This window comes from Ailuropoda melanoleuca, chromosome 15, assembly GCF_002007445.2.
Source record: "Ailuropoda melanoleuca isolate Jingjing chromosome 15, ASM200744v2, whole genome shotgun sequence".
Classification (NCBI taxonomy): Eukaryota; Metazoa; Chordata; class Mammalia; order Carnivora; family Ursidae; genus Ailuropoda; species Ailuropoda melanoleuca.
This window is the reverse complement of record NC_048232.1, coordinates 28,680,348-28,704,678: the sequence shown is the minus strand read 5'-3', so window position 1 is coordinate 28,704,678 and position 24,331 is coordinate 28,680,348. Positions and strand designations below refer to the sequence as shown.

Genomic DNA, 24,331 nt, shown 5'->3' with positions numbered 1-24,331 from the left:
TCATCCTCCTATAAGTAAGAGTTTTATAAAAAAAAAAAAAATGTTCAGCTCCTGACACATAGAAATGATAATAGGCCTTACCTTAATCTCTAATTTTAAAAAGACTACTATTCCAAAAAGCAACTTTAAAAACAGATGCAAAAACAAAGAGGAACTACTTCTAAAATATGTCATTAATATACACATACAACAGACCTTTTCTGTAATGTAATCTAATGTCCAGTAGTAGGAATTCTAAATATTTTTCTTCTACTTCTTCTAAATTTTAAGTTTCTACCACCAGTAGCACAGGGTGATAAGCTGGCTTTCCTATGAAGCCAGGCCCAAGAGCACTGGGAACATGCAACCTCATTTGAGAAAACCGTCTCTTGATAGTAGCAATGTCATAGCTCCACAGCCAAGCAAGGTATTGTAATACCTAAGACAACTATATCAGCAAAAGAAATGAAATATATTTACAGTTATAATACATAGGTAAGACCTTGTGAATTATAGGATCAATACAAAGCAGTTCTTCCATTTCTGACAACTGGAGACCAAACTGCTTAACTTACCACTCAGTTCAAGAGTTTGCATGACCTCATATCAATCTACTTGTAGGCAATCTCTAAAATGGCTCCCAGTGATCCCTGTTTCATGGTATTCATGCCTGTTGTATTACCCTCCCTTGTGTTTGGGCTGGCCTCGGTGACTACTTCTACTTGTAATGAATAAGATATGGCAAAAGTGATAGGATATCACTTCTGAGATTAGATTCTACCTTTCCCCTCCCTCCCTGCTGCTTTCCCTCTCTTTTTCCCTGTTTCTGCTTCCGTGTTGTAACTAACTTTATGGAAAGGCCTCCATGGCAAGGAACTGATGTCACCAAGTAACATCCAGCAAATACCTGAGGCCCAACAATAGTTACATGAGTACATGCTGAGCCTGGAAGTATATCCTCCTCCAATTAGGTCTTGAGACAAATGTAGCCAAGACCAACATTGAAAATCTGATTTTATCACTTTAGCTACTGCCCAGCTCTTGTTTTTCTTTGACAGTTATAGTGCTGTGACTCAGATAGGATCAGATTCATCACTGGACTCCAGAACACTCGCCCAGGACCTCAATTTTTGTGTATTTCTGAAGCCTTTGTTTTCACTCCTGACTGATTGAGGATCCACTGGTGTGAGTCCAACTCTTGTTCCATGCAAATGTCCACTGAAGTTAGTAGGAACAGATTTTGATTCTTAAGATTCTGAGTATACTCCAGAATCTGGTTAGGGTCTCAGATAAATGGAGGCTGGATTCAATTTCCAGGCTTCTGTATTTGTAAGGGGCTAATCTGTAAGGAACAGAAGCTATGTTTGAGTCCTAAGTTTTCTGTTTAAGTATAAAGGTACCATTAGTTAAGAACATGGGAGCTTCTCAGTTGACTAAAAACCTTTGAAACATCTCCCTTTCTATCACTAATACTTCTCCTTCCTCTTTTTATCATCGTCAATCTTCACTAAGGTTCTCTTGAATCTTTTGGTATGTCCCTCTTTAACCACCAACCTCCCTCATCTTTCTGCCTACCCTGCCAGACTTTCTCTTTCCCACTTGAGCCCCTCGGTTCCCTATAGTCACTTAAATTTTAAACTCCCATACCCCCTATGAAGAGATCTCAAGAGACTCAGACCCCCAAAAGCAACCATTTCAGGATGAAAAGAAAGACACTATTTGAAAACAAAATTAGTGTTTTGCCCACTTGATAAGCCAGAAAGCCACGAGACATCTTCTCAGTCACTCACCTAAAACTTAGTCCACACGTCCCTAAGATTACATATCAAGGCAAAAAAAGTCTTCTCCACAAATTTTGACAAACATGTAAGCTTAGCTTGTCCCAGTTGCCAGAAACACAATTAGAATAAAAATATAAAGTGGAAAAAAGATGAAAGCTAACTCTTCCATATAGACCAGCTGAGTTTGTATTACAATGTTTTACTGATTCAAGGCTAACATTTTTTAATGAAAGCATTAAGATCTCTTTTTGCATCTCTTTGTTTGTTTATATGTGTGAGTATTATATATGTGTGTTATTTTTTCCTCCAAATGACATCACCAAATTACTCGATAAAATCTCTTAAAGGAGTTCTATTCAAATTGGCTTAGAGATGAATGAGTGTCATTATAAATTAAGTATTTCTAAGACAACTTCCAAAAATACAGAAACTAACACAAATGTTTTGGTGGGGGCTTTTTAGATTCATATGATCTGAAATATAAATTGGTAAATAAAGCCAGTTTTAAAATCATTGTTAAAATAAAAGCAGGCATATATTCAGAGATGTCAGCTTTAATACATGCAGACATGCAATTTTTTCTACGTAAGTTCACTAGTCAAACAAGCTTATGTTATAGCTAAATGTTTATAATTATAAACTATAAATCCAACCTAAGAACAAAAGGTACAATAAAAATGGATTGCTTCAAAGTCACAGGATATAAAATCAATGCACAGAAGTCTGTTGCATTTCTGTACACTAATAATGAAGCAGCAGAAAGAGAAATCAAGGAATCAATCCCATTTACAATTCACCCAAACTATAAGATACCTAGGAATAAACCTAACCAGTCAGATAAAAGATCTGCATTCTGAAACTATAGAACACTCATAAAAGAAATTGATCAAGACACAAAGAAATGGAAAAACATTCCATGCTTGTGGGTTAGAAGAACAAATATTGCTGAAATGTCTATGCTACCCAAAGCAATCTATACATTCAATGTACTCCTTATCAAAATGCCACCAGCATTTTTCACAGAGCTGGAACAAACAATCCTAAAATCTGTATGAAACCAGAAAAGACCCTGAACAGCCAGAGGAATGTTGAAAAAGAAAACCAAAGCTGGTGGGATCATAATGCCACACTTCAAGCTATACTACAAAGCTGTAATCATCAAGACAGTATGGCACTGGCACAAAAAACAGACACATAGATCAATGGAACAGAATAGGAAACCCAGAAATGGGCCCTTACCTCTATGGTCAACTAATCTTTGACAAAGCAGAAAAGAATATCCAATGGAAAAAAGACAGTCTCTTTAATAAATGGTGCTGGGAAAATTGGACAGCCACATGCAGAAGAATGAAACCAGACCATTTTCTTACACGATACTCAAAAATAAATTCAAAATGGATGAAAGACCTAAATGTGAGAGAGGAAACCATCAAAATCCTAGAGGAGAACACAGGTAGCAACCTTTCTGATCTCAGCCACAACAACGTCTTGCAAGATACATCTCCAAAGGCAAGGGAAACAAAAGGAAAAATGAACTGTTGGGACTTCATCAGGATGACAAGACTCTATGCAGAGAAGGAAACAATCAACAAAACTAAAAGTGCAATCTATGGAATGGGAGGAAATATTCACAAATGGCATATCAGATAAAGGGCTAGTATCCAAAATCTATAAAGAACTTATCAAACTCAATACCCAAAAAAACAAATAATCCAGTCAAGAAATGGGCAGAACACATGAACAGACATTTCTCCAAAGAAGAAACACAAATGGTTAACAGGCACATGAAAAAATGTTCAATCACTAAGCATCAGGGAAATACAAATCAAAACCACAATGAAATACCACCTCACACCAGTCAAAATGGCTAAAGTGAACAACTCAAGAAACAATCAGACGTTGGTGAGGATGTGGAGAAAGGGGAATCCTCTTACACTTTTGGTAGGAACATAAACTCATGCAGCCACTCTGGAAAACAGCATGGAGTTTCCTCAAAAAGTTAAAAATAGAACTACCCAGCAGTTACACTACTAGATATTTATCCAAAGGATTCAAACATACGGATCCAAAGAAGCACATGCATCCAAAGGTCTATAGCAGCAATGTCCATAAAAACCAAACTACAGAAAGAGCCCAGATGTCCATTGACAGATGAATGGATAAAGATGATGTGGTAAGTGTGTGTGTGTGTGTGTATGTCTGTGTGTGTCTACGTGTGTGTGTGTGTATATATATATATATATTTATATTTATATATATATCTATAATGACATATTATTCAGCCATCAAAAAGAACGAAATCTTGCCATTTGCAATGATGTGGATGGAACTAGAGGATATTAGGTGAAGTGAAATAAGTCAGTCAGAGAAAGACAAATACCATATGAGTTCACTCATATGTGGAATTTAAGAAACAAAACAGAACAGAGGGGAAGGGAAGGAAAAATAATATAAGATAAAAACAGAGGAAGGCAAACCATAAGAGACTCTTAACTCTAAGGAACAAACTGAGGGTTGCTAGAGGGGAGATGTGTGGGGGGATGGGGAAGTTGGGTGATGAACATTAAGAAGGGCACTTGATGTAATGAGCGCTGGGTGTCATATGCAATTGATGAATCCCTAAATTCTACCCTTGAAACTAATAATACACTATATGTCAAGTAAATTGAATTTAAATTTTAAAAAAAGGATTGCTTCATACATGCCAGGCACAACAGTTTAAAAAAAAAAGAGGGATGAACCATATGTTTAACTTTCTAGATCCTTTGCTTCTGTGATATATTTGATACCTGATTTGTTAACAAGAAAAATAGCAAAACGAGGACTAGCTTTAATTTCTCATATAACTTTCATGAGCAATTCAAGCATAAGAGTTAAGAATAATTAAATAGATGTCAGTGGAAAGAAGTTTATAAGTGAACTTTTCAACAATTATATTTCATAATATGTCTCCTTAAAAAGTTTAAAAAATATTTTTGATAACCTGAAACTTTAAAAAGCTATACTAAGTTAAATAATGAATAGTCATTGATGAGCTAGATCATTTCCAAATAAGATAAAAGATTGAAACATTAATTGCTGAACACAAATTTATCAACTTTTGGCATCTTGTTTTTATACAGTATAGAGAATCTACATATATTTTGATCTTTTAATAAACATGATAACTGGCACTATAAAAAAGATATTTTTCTCTAGAAAATTGTGAAATGATGTGCTCATAAATTTGCTAGGGAATGATAGTATGTGGCTGACAGTTCACAATTGTTTACTTCCTAGTATGTTTAAAAAAAAAAGGCCTCTAATGGTTTAAAATCCTAATTAATGTATGTAAATGAAGCTAACAGGAATGGTAAAGATAGAGGAAAAAAAGAGTCTATATGTAAGGAAAACAACGTGTGGTGTTTTTTTTTTTTTAATAAGGAAAGGTATGAAGGACATTTTCTGTTGAGGAAAAAATAGAATAATTTTTTCCTAAATTAGGATAGCTAGTTGTTCCAGAGGAAAACAGAAAAGAGTAATACAAAAGTTGAATGGATTTTTAAAAGAAAAAGTGGTGCAAAAGGAATCTTGGAAAGGGAAATTTATGTGTGGTCAAGCTAGATAAGAATTGGAATGGATTTATTTTTAAGTTTTTTTAGTGAGCATTAATATCAAAAGTACATTGGTACAAACCTAGGATTCTACTTTGCCCCTGTTGAAAGGACAGTTTTCTTGGACAGTTGATATTCTCTTGATAAGAGATTATGAAAGTTTTTTCTTTATCTCTTCAGTAATCTGTCTAGAAAACAATGATTCTGTATCGTAGCAAAATAATTTCCTGTACGTCATATTGTCTTTATCAAGTATTCAATTACTTAAGAAAACCAAATCTCAATATTAGAAAGCTAAGGTTTTTTTTTTAACATTAATGTAACCTTCTATGTTAATCTTTGAAATCTTATATTGTTACATTTGTTAAATAACTAAACGACCTGTGATCCTATTTTGTCAGGTATTCAGGCTTTTTAATGTTCAACAACATCCCCAAATCAAATGCTAAATGAAGTCTTTTGACCTCAAACTATCTTTGAAATTTCCCAGAGGGTCCCTGGAAAATCTCAAAGGATTTGTCTTTTACCTTATAAAAGAGAAAAGTTTAATTATGTTTATGTGGTATGCTAAATCATGTGGAAAGTATTGTCAAATTAGTGAGGATACACCTTCATAGGTTATGTGTGTATGGATATATGTTACTAATATAAGTATTCCAGAAATTGTTTGAAGTTCTTGGGTACCTTCATCGTCTGCTTATTATGTTAAAATGTTCTATGTCATAGAAATAACAAAATTTCCTTGTCAATTCCATTGTAATTAATTCTCATCAGATTTTTATCTTGACCATTTTGTCACTTATCACTCACAGATAGTTATTGTTTTACTTTGATTCTTTTTCTGAAAGTATTTATAATCAGCTACTGGTGAGAATGCACCATGATGGAACCACTTGAATAGCTTTGAGACCATGCCACTGGACTGATAAGATTTCAAGAACTAATAAAGAAGCTAATAGATTCATAAAACTGCTAACACAAGATCAAGTAGAACAAAAATTGAATTGATTAGGTAGAACTGAATAAACTGATGAGGATGATTAATTTTTTCAATGACCCTTTGAAACATAGCTGCTTCCTGAATGTTTTTTTCCCAGATTTAAGGAAATATTCTCCTCTATTATCTTAACCTATCTATAACTTGCAGCAATTAGGTAAAGTATACTTTGTGAACAAAGATAAAACAATTACTTTTTCTATCTGATCCCTCTTAATTTGGAAACTCTTAGCATTCTTATTTCCATGGCAATATAGTTATTTGCATAAATAAAATAGGAATCCGTTCTCCTTGAAACAGAACACACTGGAAACTGGTTATATTACCAAGACTTTGACTGGAAGGTCACATTTGAGAATGATGTATAAAATCAGTTATAGCCAGGCAGCTCTAAGGAACTAAGGCTGATTTGATGGAGCCAATAAAGCCCTCCTTCAAAGACATGCCCAGTATCTTGCTTATATGGTTTCTGACCACACAGATGAGCAAAGAAAGTCACTTCCTGGCAGGCTCAGGAAACTCAGAATATCTTGGAGACCTCTAGAATAGAGAAATTCATCCAAGTCTATAGATATTGCCTGTGAAGCCTGATTGAGAATCCTTGGCTTGGCTTCCTAGCCTCAAGAGGTTTCTAAAAGTCCAACCTCAAATTCCTTATGAAAAATTCCAGCAAAGCAAATGCAAGACCTGTGTAGTCAGTCACTGTTCTTGCTGCACTCGTATAAATAATCAGGTCGATTTTAATAAGACTAGATTTATTTTGCAAATGAATTTGTCTTACTTTATCTTTGCTAGAACAGGGGGGGATCATAGATAAATTATGTTTAAATGAAAAACATACCCTTGTGGGTGTTTAATTCTAGTCCTATTCATTGTCTTTAAAGTTTTTATTATCCACTATGAACTGGACAAAATCCTGAACTATAGTTTCTTCTAGTATCTAGTGACAACTTTCCAAATTAGTTTTTCTAATTTTTCTGCCTTTTGACTTGAAATCACTGAGAACAAGAACTGCCCTTTTCCTGAATCTCTCCAAGCTGAAGTTGGAAGACTTGATAAAAATTTCAAGAAAATCACCTTGACAGATTCATGACAGATCATGAATGGGCTGCCATCATGCCTGCTGATGTGTGGGCCTCTTAGAAAGTTCAATGAAATACCCATCACCACAGGTACTCAAATCACACCAAGAAATCCATTCAGGACTGGATCGCTGTCCTCACTCCATCATCTAAAGCCCAATATCTAGAAATCTTGACTGGCTTCCCTCTAGATTCAGAAACTTAGTTTTTAACTATTAACCTTTGTTTTTACTTTCACAGAAACTTATGTCATTAAATGTCTGACTTCTCACACCAACAAGTCCCAAAAGATGATTCAGCTAGTCCGTAATGAACAAGTGACCAAAAAATGGACTTATTTGTTCAAAAGAAAGAACATCACTTCTTTCCTTGAACATGAGAGGGAGCTGATAATGATTCTTTGCTTGACCAAAATTTTAGGTTCTTGAAACTTCTCCTAGGCCCATCTGTGCACATCCTTTTAAAATCCCATTTTAGTAAGAACCCTGATAAGTCAATTTAACAGTGCCCATTCTCTATAATTGATCTCCCTCAATAATCAGATTCCTCATCTTTCACTATCCTGTAGGTGATAGCTGATGACTCGCTTTTTTAAAAAAATTTTATTTGACAGAGAGAGAGAGAGAGAGCACACAAGCAGGGGGGTGGGAGAGGGAGAAGTAGGCTCCCCACTGAGCAGGGACCCTGGGATCACAACCTGTGCCAAAGGCAGTTGCTTAATCAGCTGAGGCATTCAGGTGTCCCTATAGCCGATCACTCTTGCCTTTCTTCGGCAAAGATCCTATTAGGTCAGTTCAGCCAGAATCTCCCTTACACCTACAATGTTTCCTCTTAGTAATTGTCCATTGACCACCAACCTACACTTTGGCTATAAATTTCTACTTCCCACTGGTGCATTAGGAATTGAACATTGTTCTATACTGAGGTCTCTTTCCTATTGCAATGGGCTTGAATAAAATCTGTTTTTACCTCTTGACTGCCCAGCTCTGATTTTCCTTTGATAACATTTTTTGATTGCATCTTTTTGAGACCATGAACTAGATGACCTAGCTAAGACTTCTTTCTGGATTTCTGACTCACAGATACTATGAATAATACATGTTTGTTGTCTAAGCCACTAACTTTTGTAGTAATTTATTATGTACCAAAAGATAACACAGTACTTTTTGTTCTTCATTCATTTTTTAACCAGATGATTTTAAGAAACAAGGGAGGGAGAAACAGTGTTGAAAGCAAAAAGAACAAGTTATGCAAAATCATGAAGGTGACAGAAAACATAGTGTGTTTCCTGAACTTAAGGAAGTTCAGTGTAGCTAAAGCATAAATATATATTTATATGTGTGTCTGAGCACTCGTGCTTATGAAGTCATTTGCAATGAATGGGTGGGGAGAAAGGCTAATTAAAAATGAGGCTGGCATCTCAAGAAAGGACCAGATCTGCACAACCTTAACCCAAAATTAGGAATTCGTACTTCAACCAAAGAATGATGGGAACCATTAAAGATTTTAGGCAAGAAGGTTAACATAAACAGATTTTAATTTGAAAGATGACTAGACATCAACATGGAGACTGGACTAAAGACAGTAAATTCTGGACAAAGCGACAGCAATTAGAATCCTGGTGGCATCCTGGGAATTGCCAGTGAAACCAGGAAAAAAATGGGCAAAATTTTATGGCTAATAATTGGATTGAGAAAAAAACAGAAGAGACAAAAACGATTCCCAAGATCCTAGTTTCAGCAATCAGGTGTATGAGAATGCCAGGAAATTGTGAGTACTGGGAGAAGAAGCAGTCTAAGAAGAAAGCAATTATTTTAGGACATGATGAATTTTAGATGTTGTGGACCATTCCAGTAGGTAAATTCAAAAGGCTGATAGATAATAGGTCTGGAAATTAGGTGATATCTGGGTTAGAGACACAAGATTTATTGAGCACTTTAAGCCATAAATGTATATAAGCATGCTCAGAAAGACTGTGTGGAATAAAAAGAGAATCCAGGAGGGAAATCTCAGAGAAACACCAACAGTTAAAGAATGGACATCACAAGAGGAGACCAAAACACAGTACCAGAAAAATATAAAGAAAACCAAATAATTATTCTGTCTCTAAAACAAAATGCAGACTACATTAAAAAGAAATAAATGGTCAGGGGGCACCTGGGTGGCTCAGTGGGTTAAGCGTCTTCCTTTGGCTCAGGTCATGATCCCAGGGTCCTGGGATCGAGCCCCATGTCAGGCTCCCTGCTCAGTGGAGAACCTGCTTCTCCCTCTCCCTCTGCCTGCCACTCTCCCTGCTTGTGCTTGATCTCTCTGTCAAAGAAATAAATAAACAAATCTTACAAAAACAAAAAAATAAAATAAAATAAATAAATGGTTGGGGGTGCCTGGGTGGCTCAGTCAGTTAAGCATCTGCCTTCTACACAGGTCATGATCCCAGGGTCCTGGGGTCGAGCCCCTCATCAGGCTCCCTGTTCAGAGAAGAGTCTGCTTCTCCTTCTCCATCTGCCCCTCCCCCTGCTTCTGCTCTCTCTCTCTTGCTCTCATTCTCTCAAATAAATAAACAAAATCTTAAAAGAAAAAGAAAGAAATGATCAAACATGATCAAATAATGCTAAGAGAATAAATGAGATAAATAAACTATAAAGCATCCTTCAGACTAAGGTCAAACAGATTTGTTGTGACCTTGGCAAAAATAGTTTTAATATAGTGGTTGGGAAAAAAGATTACAGTTAAGTGAAAAATTACTATAAGAACATGCAGACAGTGAATATGAACAACTTTTATTCCAACAAAGTCTTCAGTAATGAATCCTGTTTCATTATTACCAGAGCAGGCCAATCCAAATAAATGATATTATATACACCATCCATGCAAAGAAGCTAGTATATAGTAGGTGCTTAGTAAGGATTGTTAAACTGAGTATTTAAGAAGAGAGGTATGTGTTAATCTATTTATAAAACCACTAAAAATAAAAATCACTTGCCCAGGTTGAAGGTGATAAAGTTACCGGGTAAAATGCCTCAGGTAGTGAAGTTGCTCTTTCAAATTCGTCTTATTTTTAACCTAACATTTTCTATTTAACTTGTCATATATGACAGGATTTATTTTGGATTTGAGGGAAAATCCTGGGAAATAAAAAAACACTAAGTCTATTAACGAAGTGAGGGTTCAAATGCAGCCACACATACAAGCAAAGAAGATATCCTGACCTTATTTTGAAGCCAGAAAAGACCTAGGTTTGAAGTCTAATTCAACATTACTATGATGTTGCATAGTTAATTTTTTTAGGCTCCAGTTTCATCTTCAAAATGGGGGTGCTGATAGCTACCTTACTTATTACTTATTGTGTAAATGACTAGTACATATATATAAAATCACCAGCATATTTTATAATGATAGAGGATATAAAATGACTAGCACATTTTAAATTGTGTTGCCACACTTTTTTTTTGTCTTAAGCCAGTTCACAGAAACCTGTGTTTCTAAAAAAATTGCTTTTGTATCCAATTCAGGGCAAAAAACAAAAAAGACCCTAATAACCTTAATAATTTCTTTTTCATTAAGAACAATTTCTTTCATTTTTTATCTTTCCAAGAAGAAACTGACATAATTTGCAATTAAAATTTCATACAATGGGTTAAATAAGTGTTGGGATTAAGGAGAGCACTTGTTGTGATGAGAACCAGTTGTTATATGTAAGACTTGAATCACTAAATTGTATACCTGAAATTAACATTACACTGCATGTTAACTAACTGGAATTTAAATAAAAACTTTAAAAATTATATACAAAAAAAGATTAAAATAAGGATAAAATTGCTGTGTGATGATATTCCCCTTTAAAAAGCTAGAGTATTGGCCTTTAATTTTACTTTATTAATTTCCCATTTGCTAGTTTTACTATGCTATCTCTAATACACATAAACTCTCATTCTGAAAACAAGAAGGAAGGACACTAAAGAATATAAAATACTATTAAAGAAATGAGGGACCTGATAATATCTATACTGCTAGAACAAGGACAATCAAAATTGTATTCTCAGCAGTTTTGCTTTACTTCTTGACCTCTTTCCATTACTTGTCAATAAAGTTGCTTATGTGTAGACTGTTATTTTCTTCTAAGGCACAGATTAATAAATGTCAATGTTCAAGAAAGTGCTTCTGAATCCACTGGACAACACAATCAAAAATATATTTTTTCAAGAATTTCTCTGCACAGATAATAGCTACACTTGCAGTGAGCAAAGCATAACATACATACTTAACAAACCACTATGTTGTACACATGAAACTAATACAACATTGTGTGTCAATTGTACTTTAGTAGAAAGATAAATTTGAAAATGTTTCCCCATAGTTTTGCATTTATATTTAATTTTGTTACTTTATACCAAAATATCTTTAGTCTATGAACTATTTTATCTGGCTCACAAATCTCAGGCATTTATATCATCATTCAAAACCAAAACATATCTAAATTATAAATTTGTATTCAAGAAAATGAATTGCTATAATGAAAGGTAAAAGGCAAAAGGTCCAAGCAAAAAACCAGGGCATAGAATTTTTTTGAAATAATATATACAAATGAAGTAAACAACAATATAAAAGATAATCTTAGAGCACAGATTACTGTTTTTCTGTCTTCTGTTTTCTGTATTTCAGTAATTTCCTTACCTGTAGATGCTCTTGGATTTTAGAATTTGTCTTTTGACCACCTGAATCTGTAACTAGTGATTTCCTTGTTCCTTTCTCCAATGGTATATCTTTTGAATCTTCAACTTTCATTTTACTAATACCCATTTCCATTGTTGTCTTGGTCTTCCCTTCACTTTTAAGTAATCCTGTCCCTTGATTTAGGAAATAGTCAAGTTGAAGCTTAGCTCTTTCAGCTTCCTGTTTTTAAAAAAGTAATGGTTTATCAAGCATTATGTGTGATATTTTTCTGTCAATATTACAACTTTCAGGAATAAGAATATGTTCATGTCCACATTACTTCTCAACTTTATTTTTACTAAGTTGGAGGGAGCTAAATTAAACCACTGGTATAATCCATAGTTTAATCCATAGATTAAAATTAAAAACATGAAGAAATGCCTTCTACTTTGAGGGGTATTTTTATACCCCAGGAAGTTCCCCTATTATTTTTTTAAAGCTCTAGTTATTGTAGAGTCACAATAAAAGTAAATAAAAGATATACATTAGAAAAGGTGATAGAATGTAACTGGGATAACTAATATCTATAATATCAAATGATAAAAGAAAATGTGAAAAATAATTTATTTCTTCGAGAATATAAGGTTTTTAAATGCTACTTTTTTACTTAGATCAACAAAAATGAAGTTCACAAATAATCTCACCACAAACAGAAAACTCACTGTTAACATTTGATATATATCCTTTTTCATTATTTCTATATATAACTAGTGCATATATGTATTTTTAAAATTTTTATCTATACTGGATCCTACTATACATACCTGATATGCTCTTTTTGTTAAATAATGTCATAGATATGCCTCAATGACAATAAATGTACATCTAAATCAGAATAGCTACTAGAAGCACATTTAATAGTGTACTTTTGTTTAGCAAATTTCTTATTAGGGACACACTGGTAATTTAAAAATTTTTGCTATTAAAATTTTTTATATTATACATACCTGCACAAAATCCCTGTACACTCTTTTCTTCTTTATGATTAATTTTTGTAACTGCAGTGATTCAATGAAAAGCCTACGGTGTCCCAAACTTTTGCTATATATTTTCTTCCAGAGAAGTATTATTAATTCATAGTAATAGAATTATGTAAAAGATTACTTATTTCAACATATATCCACAAATATTAGACATTTCTCTTCCTAAAATTTTTACTGATAGGGTAGGTAAAAAATCTATCGCACTGTTATTTTAAGTTGCATTTGATAACTAGTGAGGTTGAATATATTCATATGCTTTTATTGTCTTTGTGTGTTTCTAAGTTATGACTTGCCTGTTTGTGTTTATTTGGGGGAATATCTGAGGGAAGGACATTCATATTTCTTATAGATTTGTAAAAGATCTTCATATAAAACATTCTGTTAAGGGGCGCCTGGGTGGCACAGCGGTTAAGCGTCTGCCTTCGGCTCAGGGCGTGATCCTGGCATTCTAGGATCGAGCCCCACATCAGGCTTCTCCGCTGAGAGCCTGCTTCTTCCTCTCCCACTCCCCCTGCTTGTGTTCCCTCTATCGCTGGCTGTCTCTACCTCTGTCAAATAAATAAATAAAATCTTAAAAAAAAAAAAAACCAACATTCTGTTAAGAATTCGCATTTATCTTTGTATCTTATGAATCTTTTAACATACAAAAGTTTCAAATTAACAATAGCCAAATATATTGCAATATCCCTTTGCAATATGATGCTTAGAAAACCTTGCTCTAGCCAAGACCATATAACTGTTACCCAGTATTTCTTCTTATATCTTCATACTTCATTTATTAATTTTGGATCTTAAATCAAGCTGCAACTTATTTTGATGTGTGTCACAAACTATCACATGAGAACTACTTTTTTATAGTAGTTTACTTTTTGTGACTATTCTTTCTATAAAAAAGTTTCAATAACTAAAATTATAATATACTAAATTATTGCATTCCTTTGAATCTGCTTCTGGATTTTTTATTCAGCACCAAATCCAGAACCACATTGCTTTAGTTATTATAGTGTTATATTACATATTGATTTTTGAACAACCAAATCCTTATTATTCTTTTGTATAGTCACCAGATTCCTTTCTCAATATATCCTGTAATAATTCTATTAAACTCCAAAATAATTCCATCTATACCCAGAAATAAATTGCTTTAAATCTATATATCAATTTGGAAAACATAGAAAATTGAAATATTTATAATACTGTACCTTCAAAACCAAAAACATAAACTTCTATTTCTTCATTATTCATCTATATCCCTCAGTAAAGTGTGTTTTACTTCATTTAAAAAATTTGTATTTTTTGTTAAATATGCTACTCTAGTATTATAAATAGAATCATCTCTACACATGAAAAAATGCTCAACATCACTTGGCATCAGGGAAATACAAATCAAAACCACAATGAGATACCACCTCACACCAGGCAGAATCACTAAAATTAAAAAGTCAGGAAACAACAAATGTTAGCGAGGATACAGAGAAAGTAGAACCCTCTTACACTTTTGGTGGGAATGCAAGCTTGTACAGCCACTCTGGAAAATAGTATGGAGTTTCCTCAAAAAGTTAAAAATAGAGCTACCCTACAATCCAGCAATTGCACTATTAGGTATTTACCCAAAGGATACAAATGTAGTGATCTGAAGGGGCACCTGAACAACAATGTTTATAGCAGCAATGTCCACAATCCAAACTATGGAAAGAGCCCAGATGTCCGTTGACAGATGAATGGATAAGAATATGTGATACACACACATACACACATACACACACACACACACACACACACACACACACAATGGAACATTACCCAGCCATCAAAAAGGATGAAATTGTACCATTTACAATGCCACGGATGGAACTGGAGGGCATTATGCTAAGTGAAATAGGTCAATCAGAGAAAGACAATTATCAAATGGTTTCACTCATATGTGGAATTTAAGAAACAAAACAGGATCGTAGAGGAAGGGAAGGAAAAATAAAATAAGATGAAATCAGAGATAGAGACAAACCATAAGAGACTCTTAACTATGGGGAAAAAACTGAGGGCTGTTAGAGGGGAGGTGGGTGGGGGGATGGGGTAACCGGGTGATGGACATTAAGGAGGGCACCTGATGTAATGAACACTGGGTGTTAAATGCAACAGGTGAATAATTGAACTCTACATCTGAAACTAATGGTACAATATATGCTAACTAAATGAATTTAAATAAAATAAGTAAAATAAATAAGTAAATAGAATTGTCTCCATTATGGTTTCTAAATGGTTGTTTTGGATAAGAAGGAAACCTATTGCTCTTTTTCTTTTCCTTTAATTTTAACTCCAATGTAGTAAATGTACAGTGCTATATTAGTTTCAGATGTACAAAATGGTGATTTACCATATATTACTCAGTGCTCATCAAGGTAAGTGAACTCTTAATCCCTTTCAACTATTTTACCCATCTTCTCACCCACCTCCCCTCTGGTAACCATCTGTTTGCTCTGTAAAGTTAAGAGTCTGTTTCTCAGTTTGTCTGTCCCTCCTTTTTTTTCCCCTTTTTTTCTCTTTTTTTAAAGATTTATTTGAGAGAGAGCGCATGAGCAGAGGGGAGAGGCAGAGGGAGAGGGAGAAGCAGGCTCCTCGCTGAGTAGGGAGCCTGCTGATCGCAGGGTCCCAGGACAATGACCTGAACTGAAGGCTGATGCTTAACTGACTGAGCTACCCAGACGTTCCTGTTTGTTTTGTTTCTTAAATTCCACATGTGAGTAAAATCATATGGTAACTCTCTTTCTCTGACTGGCTTATTTTGTTTAGCATTATACTCTCTAGCTCCATCCATATTGTTGCAAATGGAGAGATTTGAGGTTTTTTTATGGCTGAATAATACTGCATTATACATATAATATATATTGTTTTATATATAACATCTTCTTTATCTATCAATGGACATTTAGAGTGCTTCCATAATTTGGCTATTGTAAATAATGCTACAATAAACATAGAGGTTCATATATCCCTTTGAACTCGTGTTTTTGTATACTTTGGGTAAAATACCTGGTAGTGTGATTCCTGGATCATACAGTAGTTCCGTTTTCAATATTTTGAGGAAAGGCCATACTGTCTTCCACAGTGTCTGTACCAGTTTGCATTCCCACCAACAGTGAGTGCACCAGGGTTCCATTTTCTACACATCCTCACTAACATTTGCTGTATCTTGAGGTTTTTGTTTGTTTATCCATTTAATTTTTTTTATTGTAGTCTAATTTTTTTTATTTTTTTGATGTAAAGTTCGATGATTCATTAGTTGCATATAACACCCAGTGCACCATGCAATACATGCCCTCCTTACTACCCATCACCAGCCTATCCCATTCCCCTACCCCCCTCCCCTCTGAAGCCCTCAGTTTGTTTCTCAGAGCCCATAGTCTCTCATGCTTCATTTCCCCTTCTGATTTTGATTTTAGCCATTCTGACAGGGGTGAGATGATATCTCATTGTGATTTTGATTTGCATTTCCCTTATGATGGGTGATGTTGACTATGTTTTAATGTGTCTGTTGGTGATCTAGATGTCTTCTTTAGAGAAGTGTCTGTTCATGTCTTCTGCCCATTTTTATTTTTTTTATTTAAATTCAATTAGCCAAGGTATAGTACATCATTAGTTTTTGATATAATGTTCAATGATTAATTAGTTGAATATAACACCCAGTGCTCATCATATCACACGCCCTCTTTAATTCCCATCACCCAGTTACCCCATCCCCCTACCCACAACCCTTTTCACAACCCTCAGTTTCTTTCCCAGAGTGAAGAGTCTCATATGGTTTGTCTCCCTCAGTGATTTCTTCCCATTCAGTTTTCCCTCTCTTCCCCTATGGTCCTCTGCACTATTCCTTATATTCCACATATAAGTGAAACCATATGAAAATTGTATTTCTCTGATTGACTTATTTCACTTAGCATAATACCCTCCAGTTCCATCCATGTTGATGTAAATGGTAGATATTCATCCTTTCTGATGGCTGAATAATATTCTATTGTATATATGAACCACATCTTCTTTATCCATTCAACCATTAAGGACATCTCAGCTCCTTCCACAATTTGACTATTGTGGACACTGCTACTATGAACACTGGGGTGCATGTGCCCTTTCTTTTCACTACCTCTGTATCTTTGGGGTAAATAGCCAGTAGAGAAATTGCTGGATCGTAAGGTAGCTCTACTTTAATGTCCTGAGGACATTTTTCTGTTTTCCAGAGTGTCTTCCAGAGTGTTTTCCAGAGTATCTACCCATTTTTAATTGGATTATTTGTTTTTTTAGTGTTGAGTTGTTCTTTATGTGTTTTGGATACTCACCCTTTATCAAATACGTAATTTGCTAATATCTTCTCCCATTCAGTAGGTAGCTTTTTCGTTTTATTGGTTGTATTTTCAATATGCAAAAGCTTTTTATTTTGATGTAGCTCCAATTTCATTTTTTTTTTTTTTTGCAGGTAGTGTCTGGTTTCCTCAGCACTATTTGTTGCAGAGACTTTTTCCCATTGCATATTCCTTCTTACTTTTTCAAAGTTTAATTGGCAATATAATTGTAGGTTTATTTCTGGGTTTTCTATTCTGTTCCATTGATCTATATATCTGTCTTTGTGTCAATACCATACTGTTTTGATTACTACAACTTTGTAATATAACTTGAAGTCTGGAATTGTGATATCTCAAGTCTATTGTTTGTTTTTGTTTTTCCTCTTTCAAGATTACCTTGGCTATTTGGAGTCTTTTGTTAGTCCATACAAATATAAGTTTGTTCTACCTCTGTGAAAATGCTTTGGTATTTTGATAGGGATTGCATCAAATGTGTAGATTACTTTGGGTAATGTAGGCATTTTAACAATATTCGTTCTTCCAACTCATGAGCATGGAATGTCTTTCTATTTCTGTGTGTTATCATCAATTTCTTTCATCAGTGTTTTGTACTTTTCAGAGTACAAGTCTTTCACCTCTTTGATTAGCTTTATTCCTAGGTACTTTATTATTTTTGGTGCAATTGTAAATGGGATTATTTTCTTACTTTTTCTGATGCTTCATTATTTATTAGTGTATAGAAATGTAACAGATTTCTGTACATTGATTTTGTATCCTGTAACTTTACTGAATTCATTTATCAGTTCTAGCAGTTTTTTAGTGGAATCTTTCAGGCATGTCATCTGCAAAGAAGTTTTACTTCTTCCTTGATGATTTGATTGCCTCCTATTTCTTTTTGTCCTCTGATTGCTGTAGCTAGGACTTCCACTACCATGTTGAATAAAAGTGGTGAGAGTGGACATCCTTGTCTTGTTCCTGATCATAGAGGAAAAGCTCTGTTTTTCCCTATTAGGATTTAAGCTGTGGGATTCTCACATAAAACTTGTTTTCTTGTTGATGTTCCACTTGAATGATCTAATGACAAAAACTTGACTGATTTCTCGTAGAAATATTCATTTTTACTCCTTTTGTGTTTCCTGCCTTTATACTGTCATTTTTGATACCTCCTTTCCAAAGAGTCCCCTTTAATATTTGTTGCAGAATTGATTTGGTGGTCATGAACTCCTTTAGTTTCTTTGTCTGTGAAATTCTTTATCTCCCCTCCTATTCTGAAGTCTAACTGGTGTGAGGTGGTATCTCATTATGGTTTTGATTTGTATTTCCCTGATGCCAAGTGATATTGTTGAACATTTTTTTCATGTGTCTGTTAGCCATTTGTATGTCTTCTTTGGAGAAGTGTCTCTTCATGTCTTCTGCCCCTTTCTTGACTTGATTATTTGTTTTTTGGGTGTTGAGTTTGAGAAGTTCTTTATAGATCTTGGATACCAGCCCTATCTGTAGTGTTATTTGCAAATATCTTCTCCCATTCCGTGGGTTGCCTCTTTGTTTTGTTGACTGTTTCCTTTGCTGTATAGAAGATTTTCTCTTGATGAAGTCCCAAAAGTTCATTTTTGCTTTTGTTTCCCTGCCTTTGGAGACATAGCTTGCAAGAAGTTGCTGTAGCCTATGTTGAAGAGGTTACTGTCTATGTTCTCCTGCAGGATTTTGATGGATTCCTGTCTCACATTGAGGTCTTTCATCCATTTTGAATTTATCTTTGTGTATGCTGGTAAGAGAATGGTCCAGTTTCATTCTTCTGCATGTGGCTGTACAATTTTCCCAGCACCATTTATTGAAGAGACTGTCTTTTTTTCATTGGGTATTTTTTCCTGTTTTGTAGATTAGTTGACCATAGAGTTGAGGGTCCATTGTCTTGCTGCTTTTAAGATTTTTTATCACTACATTTTGTAAATTTAATTACAATATGTCTTGGTATCAGCTTGCTTTTGTTGATTTTGAAGGGAGTTCTCTATTCCTCCTAGATCTGGGTGTCTGTTTTCTTCCCTAGATTAATTTTCAGCATTTATTTCTTCAAATAAATTTCCTGCTCCCTTTTCTCTTCTTCTTCTTCTTCTGGGACTCCTATAATACGAATGTTATAAGCTTTGATGGAGTTACTGAGTTCCCTAAGTCTATTCTCATGGTGCATAATTCTCTCTTTTGTTCAGCATCATTGCTTTCCATTATTTTGTCTTCTAGGTCATTAATTTATTCCTCTGCTTCTTCCAGCCTGTTGTTCATTGCATTAAGGATCTTTCTAACCTCATTTATTGCACTTTTCTTCTCTGATTAATACTTTCTTAACTCTTTTATCTCTGTGGTAAGGGTCTCACTGATATGTTCCATTCTTTCCTCAAGTCCAGTGAATATCCTAATGATCATTGCTTTAAATTCTCCATCAGGCATGTTACTATATCTGCTTCACTTAGATCTCTGGCCACAACCTTATCTTCTTCTTTCATTTGAGATAAATTCCTCTGTCTTCTCATTTTTCTAAGACTCTGCCTCCTTCTGTGTGTTAGAAAAGCCAGTTATGTTTCCCTCTTCTCTACTAAAAGTAATGGCCTTATGAAGAAGAGGTCATGTAGTGCCCAGGACCTAGAGCTTCAGGGAGTGCCTACAGTGTGCTGCATGTCTTCTTCTTTTACATTCTGGCTGCTCTATCCTTCAGATCAGCTATTGCAGAGGCTTTCTTTGCCTGCTGTTGGCAGTGTTTGGTCCCTGGCCTGAAGTGGTGAGTTTTAATTAGATGTACTCTGATCTGCTTGTGAAATGAGACCTGTCATCACCTCCACTAGAACTGAAGCCCTGAAACTCTCTGATTGGGAGATGTGATGTGGGCAAGTGTTTGTGCTGGTCTTCTGGTGGATAAGCCAACTACACCAGGACTGAGGTAAGCGTTACTGAGAATGGCAGTTCCACTGGAGTACAGGGGAATGGGGCTTAGTGTAAGCAAGCTAGGCCACCAGTATCCACATTGCACTACTTCCTGCAGGTGGCTCTGTGTTTATGCTGAGGGGTGGAGCAGGGAACTAGTGACCAGCTGCTTTTCTCCCAAGAGGTGTTTCAGTGAATGCTGCCTCTCAGGGACATGCTCTGAGAAAAGCAAATAATCTCCCCCACTGTGTGCCCCAGGCACTCTTCAGATCACTGTTTCCATGCTGTATGTTCCAAGCTGTTTGCCTGCCTTCCCTCCAAGAGCAATACACTGCCCTCTGAGCTCTATCTCAACCAAGTCTGTTGACCTTTAAAACTGCAGGCTTCAAGCTGTGCTGGCTGCAAGATCTCATGAAATTCAGCTCCTTTTGTCTTCCAACCCAATGACTTTGGGGAGACATTCTCCTTGTGCATTCCACTGCATGCTCTTCTCTCTTTCACCATTCTCAATGACCACAGCTGCTTCCCCTCAGCCACAGCCAGGATGTGTTTCTCCCCAAACCACATCTCTGCACTTCCTATCTTCTTTGAGGTGGCCTCTTCCTGTAGCTGTTAGTCTTCAGATTGGTTTCTGTGGTATTTGGGATGGTTTGATAGTTACCTAGTTATAGTCATGGAATGAGGTGGGTCCTCCTATTCTGCCAACATCTTCCTGTCTTCTCTCTCACTGCTTTTAAAATTGTTTCTTTATCAATTTTTTTTGCCATTTTGAGTACCATGTGTCTTGGCGTAGACCTCCTCGGGTTGATTTTGTTGGATGATCTCTGTTCCTTCTGGATCTGGATATCTGTTTCCTTTCCCAGATCAGGGAAGTTTTCAGCTATTATTTCTTCAAATAAATTTTCTGCCCCCTTTTGTCTCTCCTTCTGGGATCCCCATACTGCAAATATTATGCCTGATGAAGTCACTGAGTTCCTTAAGTCTATTCCGATTTTGCATATCTTTTTCCTAACTTGCTCAGCTTGATTGCTTTCCATTATTGTCTTCCAAGTCATTAATTTGTTCCTCTGCTTCCTCTAGCATGCTATTTATTCCATCCTGTGAATTTTTAACTTCAATTATCATGTTCTTGGTCTCTGCTTAGTTTTTATCTCTTTCATAAGAGCCTCACTGACATCTTCCGCTCTTTTCTCAAGTCCAGTGAGTACTATTATAATCATTACTTTAAATTCTCTATCAGGTATAACACTTATATCTGTTTTGCTTAGGTCTCTTGATATGGTTTTGTCTTATTCTTTAATTTGGAATATATTCCTCTGTCTCCTCATTTTGCCTAACTCTGTCTGTTTCTGTGTTTTAGGAAAGTCAGCTACATCTCCTGCTCTTAAAAATGGCCTTATGGGGGCGCCTGGGTGGCACAGCGGTTAAGCGTCTGCCTTCGACTCAGGGCGTGATCCCGGCGTTATGGGATCGAGCCCCACATCAGACTCTTCCGCTATGAGCCTGCTTCTTCCTCTCCCACTCCCCCTGCTTGTGTTCCCTCTCTCGCTGGCTATCTCTATCTCTGTCAAATAAATAAATAAAATCTTTTTTAAAAAATGGCCTTATGAAGAAGAGATACTGTAGTGCCTGCAGTGCAGCATCCCTTGTCCCAAGGAACTTATGCTCATAGGGTGTCTCCTATGTGTGTTTTATGTGGTCTGCTGTTGTGTCCTTGCCACTTTTTTCTTCAGTCATCTAAACAGACTCTCTGCCTATTGTTGACAGGGTTTGGTCCCTGACTGTGGTGGAGCACACTTTACAAAATGCACACAAGTCTGCTTGTGAAATGAGACCTGCCACTGCTTCTGTGGCAGTGGACCTGTGCTGCATGGATAGAGCATGCAATTTTAACAAGGTTGCAGCTTGGGCTTCCACAGGGCCTGACACCACTGCCGGGACAAAAGAACCAAAATAGTAGACCAAGAGAGGACATATTGGTGAAGTTTGCATCGTCTTCTGGGGAAAGGGACCCACAGTACTGGGACTGGAGCAAATGGGAAGTTTGGGTCTGCTGAAGGGTGAGAGGGTAGGGCTTAGTCGAAGCAAGTTAGGTACTGAATGTTGGCATCATGTTGGTTCCTACAAGTGGCCTTCTGTTTATGCTGGAAAGTGGGGAAGGGAGATGCCACCTACCACCTCCTTTGTTCCTGAAGGTGTTTCCCTTTGATTCCCACCACTCTGAGACAGGCTCTGAGATAAGTAAATAACACTCCCTCCCATATACTCCATGCATTTTTCAAACTACTGCTATTATGCTGTACCTCCACAAGTTGTTTATCATGCTGTCTCATTAAAGACAGAACTCAGCTTCCTAATACCCTCTGAGTTCTCTCATAGCCAGCCTGCTAATTTTTCAAATTCCAGGTTTTACGTCCTGCTACTTGTAAGAACTCACAAAATTTGGAGCCTCTTGCTTTCAAAGTCAAATATTACAGAGATTCATCTTCTCCATGCAGGCTCCCCAGTGGAACAGTCTGTTTCTCTTCCATCTTTTTACCCACAGTGTCGCTTCCTCCTGGGGACAGTCGACATGCATGTTTAGCTCCCCACCCTGCCTACCCTCTTCAGTGTGGCCTCTTCTCTACCTTTAATTGTGGAGTTTGTTCTGCCAGCCTTCAGGCTGTTTTCTAGGTTATTTATGCTGATATAAGTGTTATCTAGCTATATCTGCAGGATGAGATGTGATTAAGGTCCTACTCCTATTCTGCCATTTTCCCGGCCTCCTTCCATTGCTTTTTTATATCTATTTTGTCCTCAGCCACATTTTGAAATTATGTCATTAATATTTTTATTAATAAATTTGTGTATTATCTTGCATTTTTCAAAGGAAAATTAATATAAAAATAATTATACTTTTGTCTATCCACTTATGAAAATGTAGCTTTTTTCACTTCTTTAATCATTAAACAAGAATTTCATAAAGAGTAGTAAAAACCAACATCGTAGTTTAATTGAGTTGAGCTGGAATGCCTGCATTATTGTCCACATAACAGTGTCTCAGTTTGAAATAGATTTATTTTATTTGATTAAGGAAGTTTACCTTTCTTTCTAGTTTATTGTTTTGAATAAGAATGAATATAAAATTTTACTAATATATTCCTAGTACATAAAATGAATGCACTTTAAATCTGGAAAAATAGTGGAATACATAGACCTATTAGTTTTCAAGGTCAAAATTATTCATTTAAAAGTTGTTTACGGGGCACCTGGGTAGCGCAGTCATTAAAGCGACTGCCTTCAGCTCAGGGCGTGATCCCGGGGTTCCGGGATCGAGTCCCACATCGGGCTCCTCGGCTGGGGGCCTGCTTCTTCCTCTCCCTCTCCCCTGCTGTGTTCCCTCTCTCGCTGGCTGTCTGTCACATAAATGAATAAAATCTTTAAAAAAAAATTTAAAAAAAATAAAAGTTGTTTACATTAGGAGAAGGAATGGGAAAATGAAGGGGAGGAGATCAGAGGGGGAGACGAACCATGAGAGACTATGGACTCCAGGAAACAAACTGAGGGCTTCAGAGGGAAGGGGTAGAAGGGATGGGTTAGCCCAGTGATGGGTATTAAGGAGGGCACATATTGCATGGAGCACTGGGTGTTATACACAAACAATGAACCATGGAACACTACATCAAAAGCTAACGATGTACTGTATGGTGACCAACATAAACACACACACACACACACACACACACACACACAAAAGAATAAAAAACCCAAAGAAAATTTTTTAAAAAGTTGTTTACAGATATCTCCTTCACTTGTTAACAATTTTAAAAGAACATGATGTCATTTACCTGGAAAGCCTGTTTCAGTTGTTCCTGAAGAACTTTGTTCTCAATTTCCAGAGCATGTGCTATTTGCTATGATGTAATAAAAGGGGGAAAATGCATTCATTTTAGTATTTCTGTTTCTATAAA

General features: G+C 35.9%; 1 protein-coding gene across 5 annotated transcripts in view; it reads right to left on the bottom strand.

Moving 5' to 3' along the window:
- The window catches only part of CCDC7 (coiled-coil domain containing 7), a 310,496-nt gene that overhangs the window by 169,574 nt on the left and 116,591 nt on the right, over window positions 1-24,331 (bottom strand). For 4 of the 5 annotated variants that reach the window (XM_034643982.1, XM_034643983.1, XM_034643984.1 and 1 more), the window contains exons 14-15: window positions 24,209-24,274; window positions 12,107-12,325 (exon numbers count right to left, since the gene is read on the bottom strand). In XM_034643982.1, the coding sequence (XP_034499873.1) occupies window positions 12,107-12,325; window positions 24,209-24,274 (285 nt within the window). Of the gene's footprint in view, window positions 1-10,270; window positions 10,558-12,106; window positions 12,326-24,208; window positions 24,275-24,331 lie in introns of those variants that run through there. The other variant, XM_034643985.1, reaches the window with a different exon arrangement.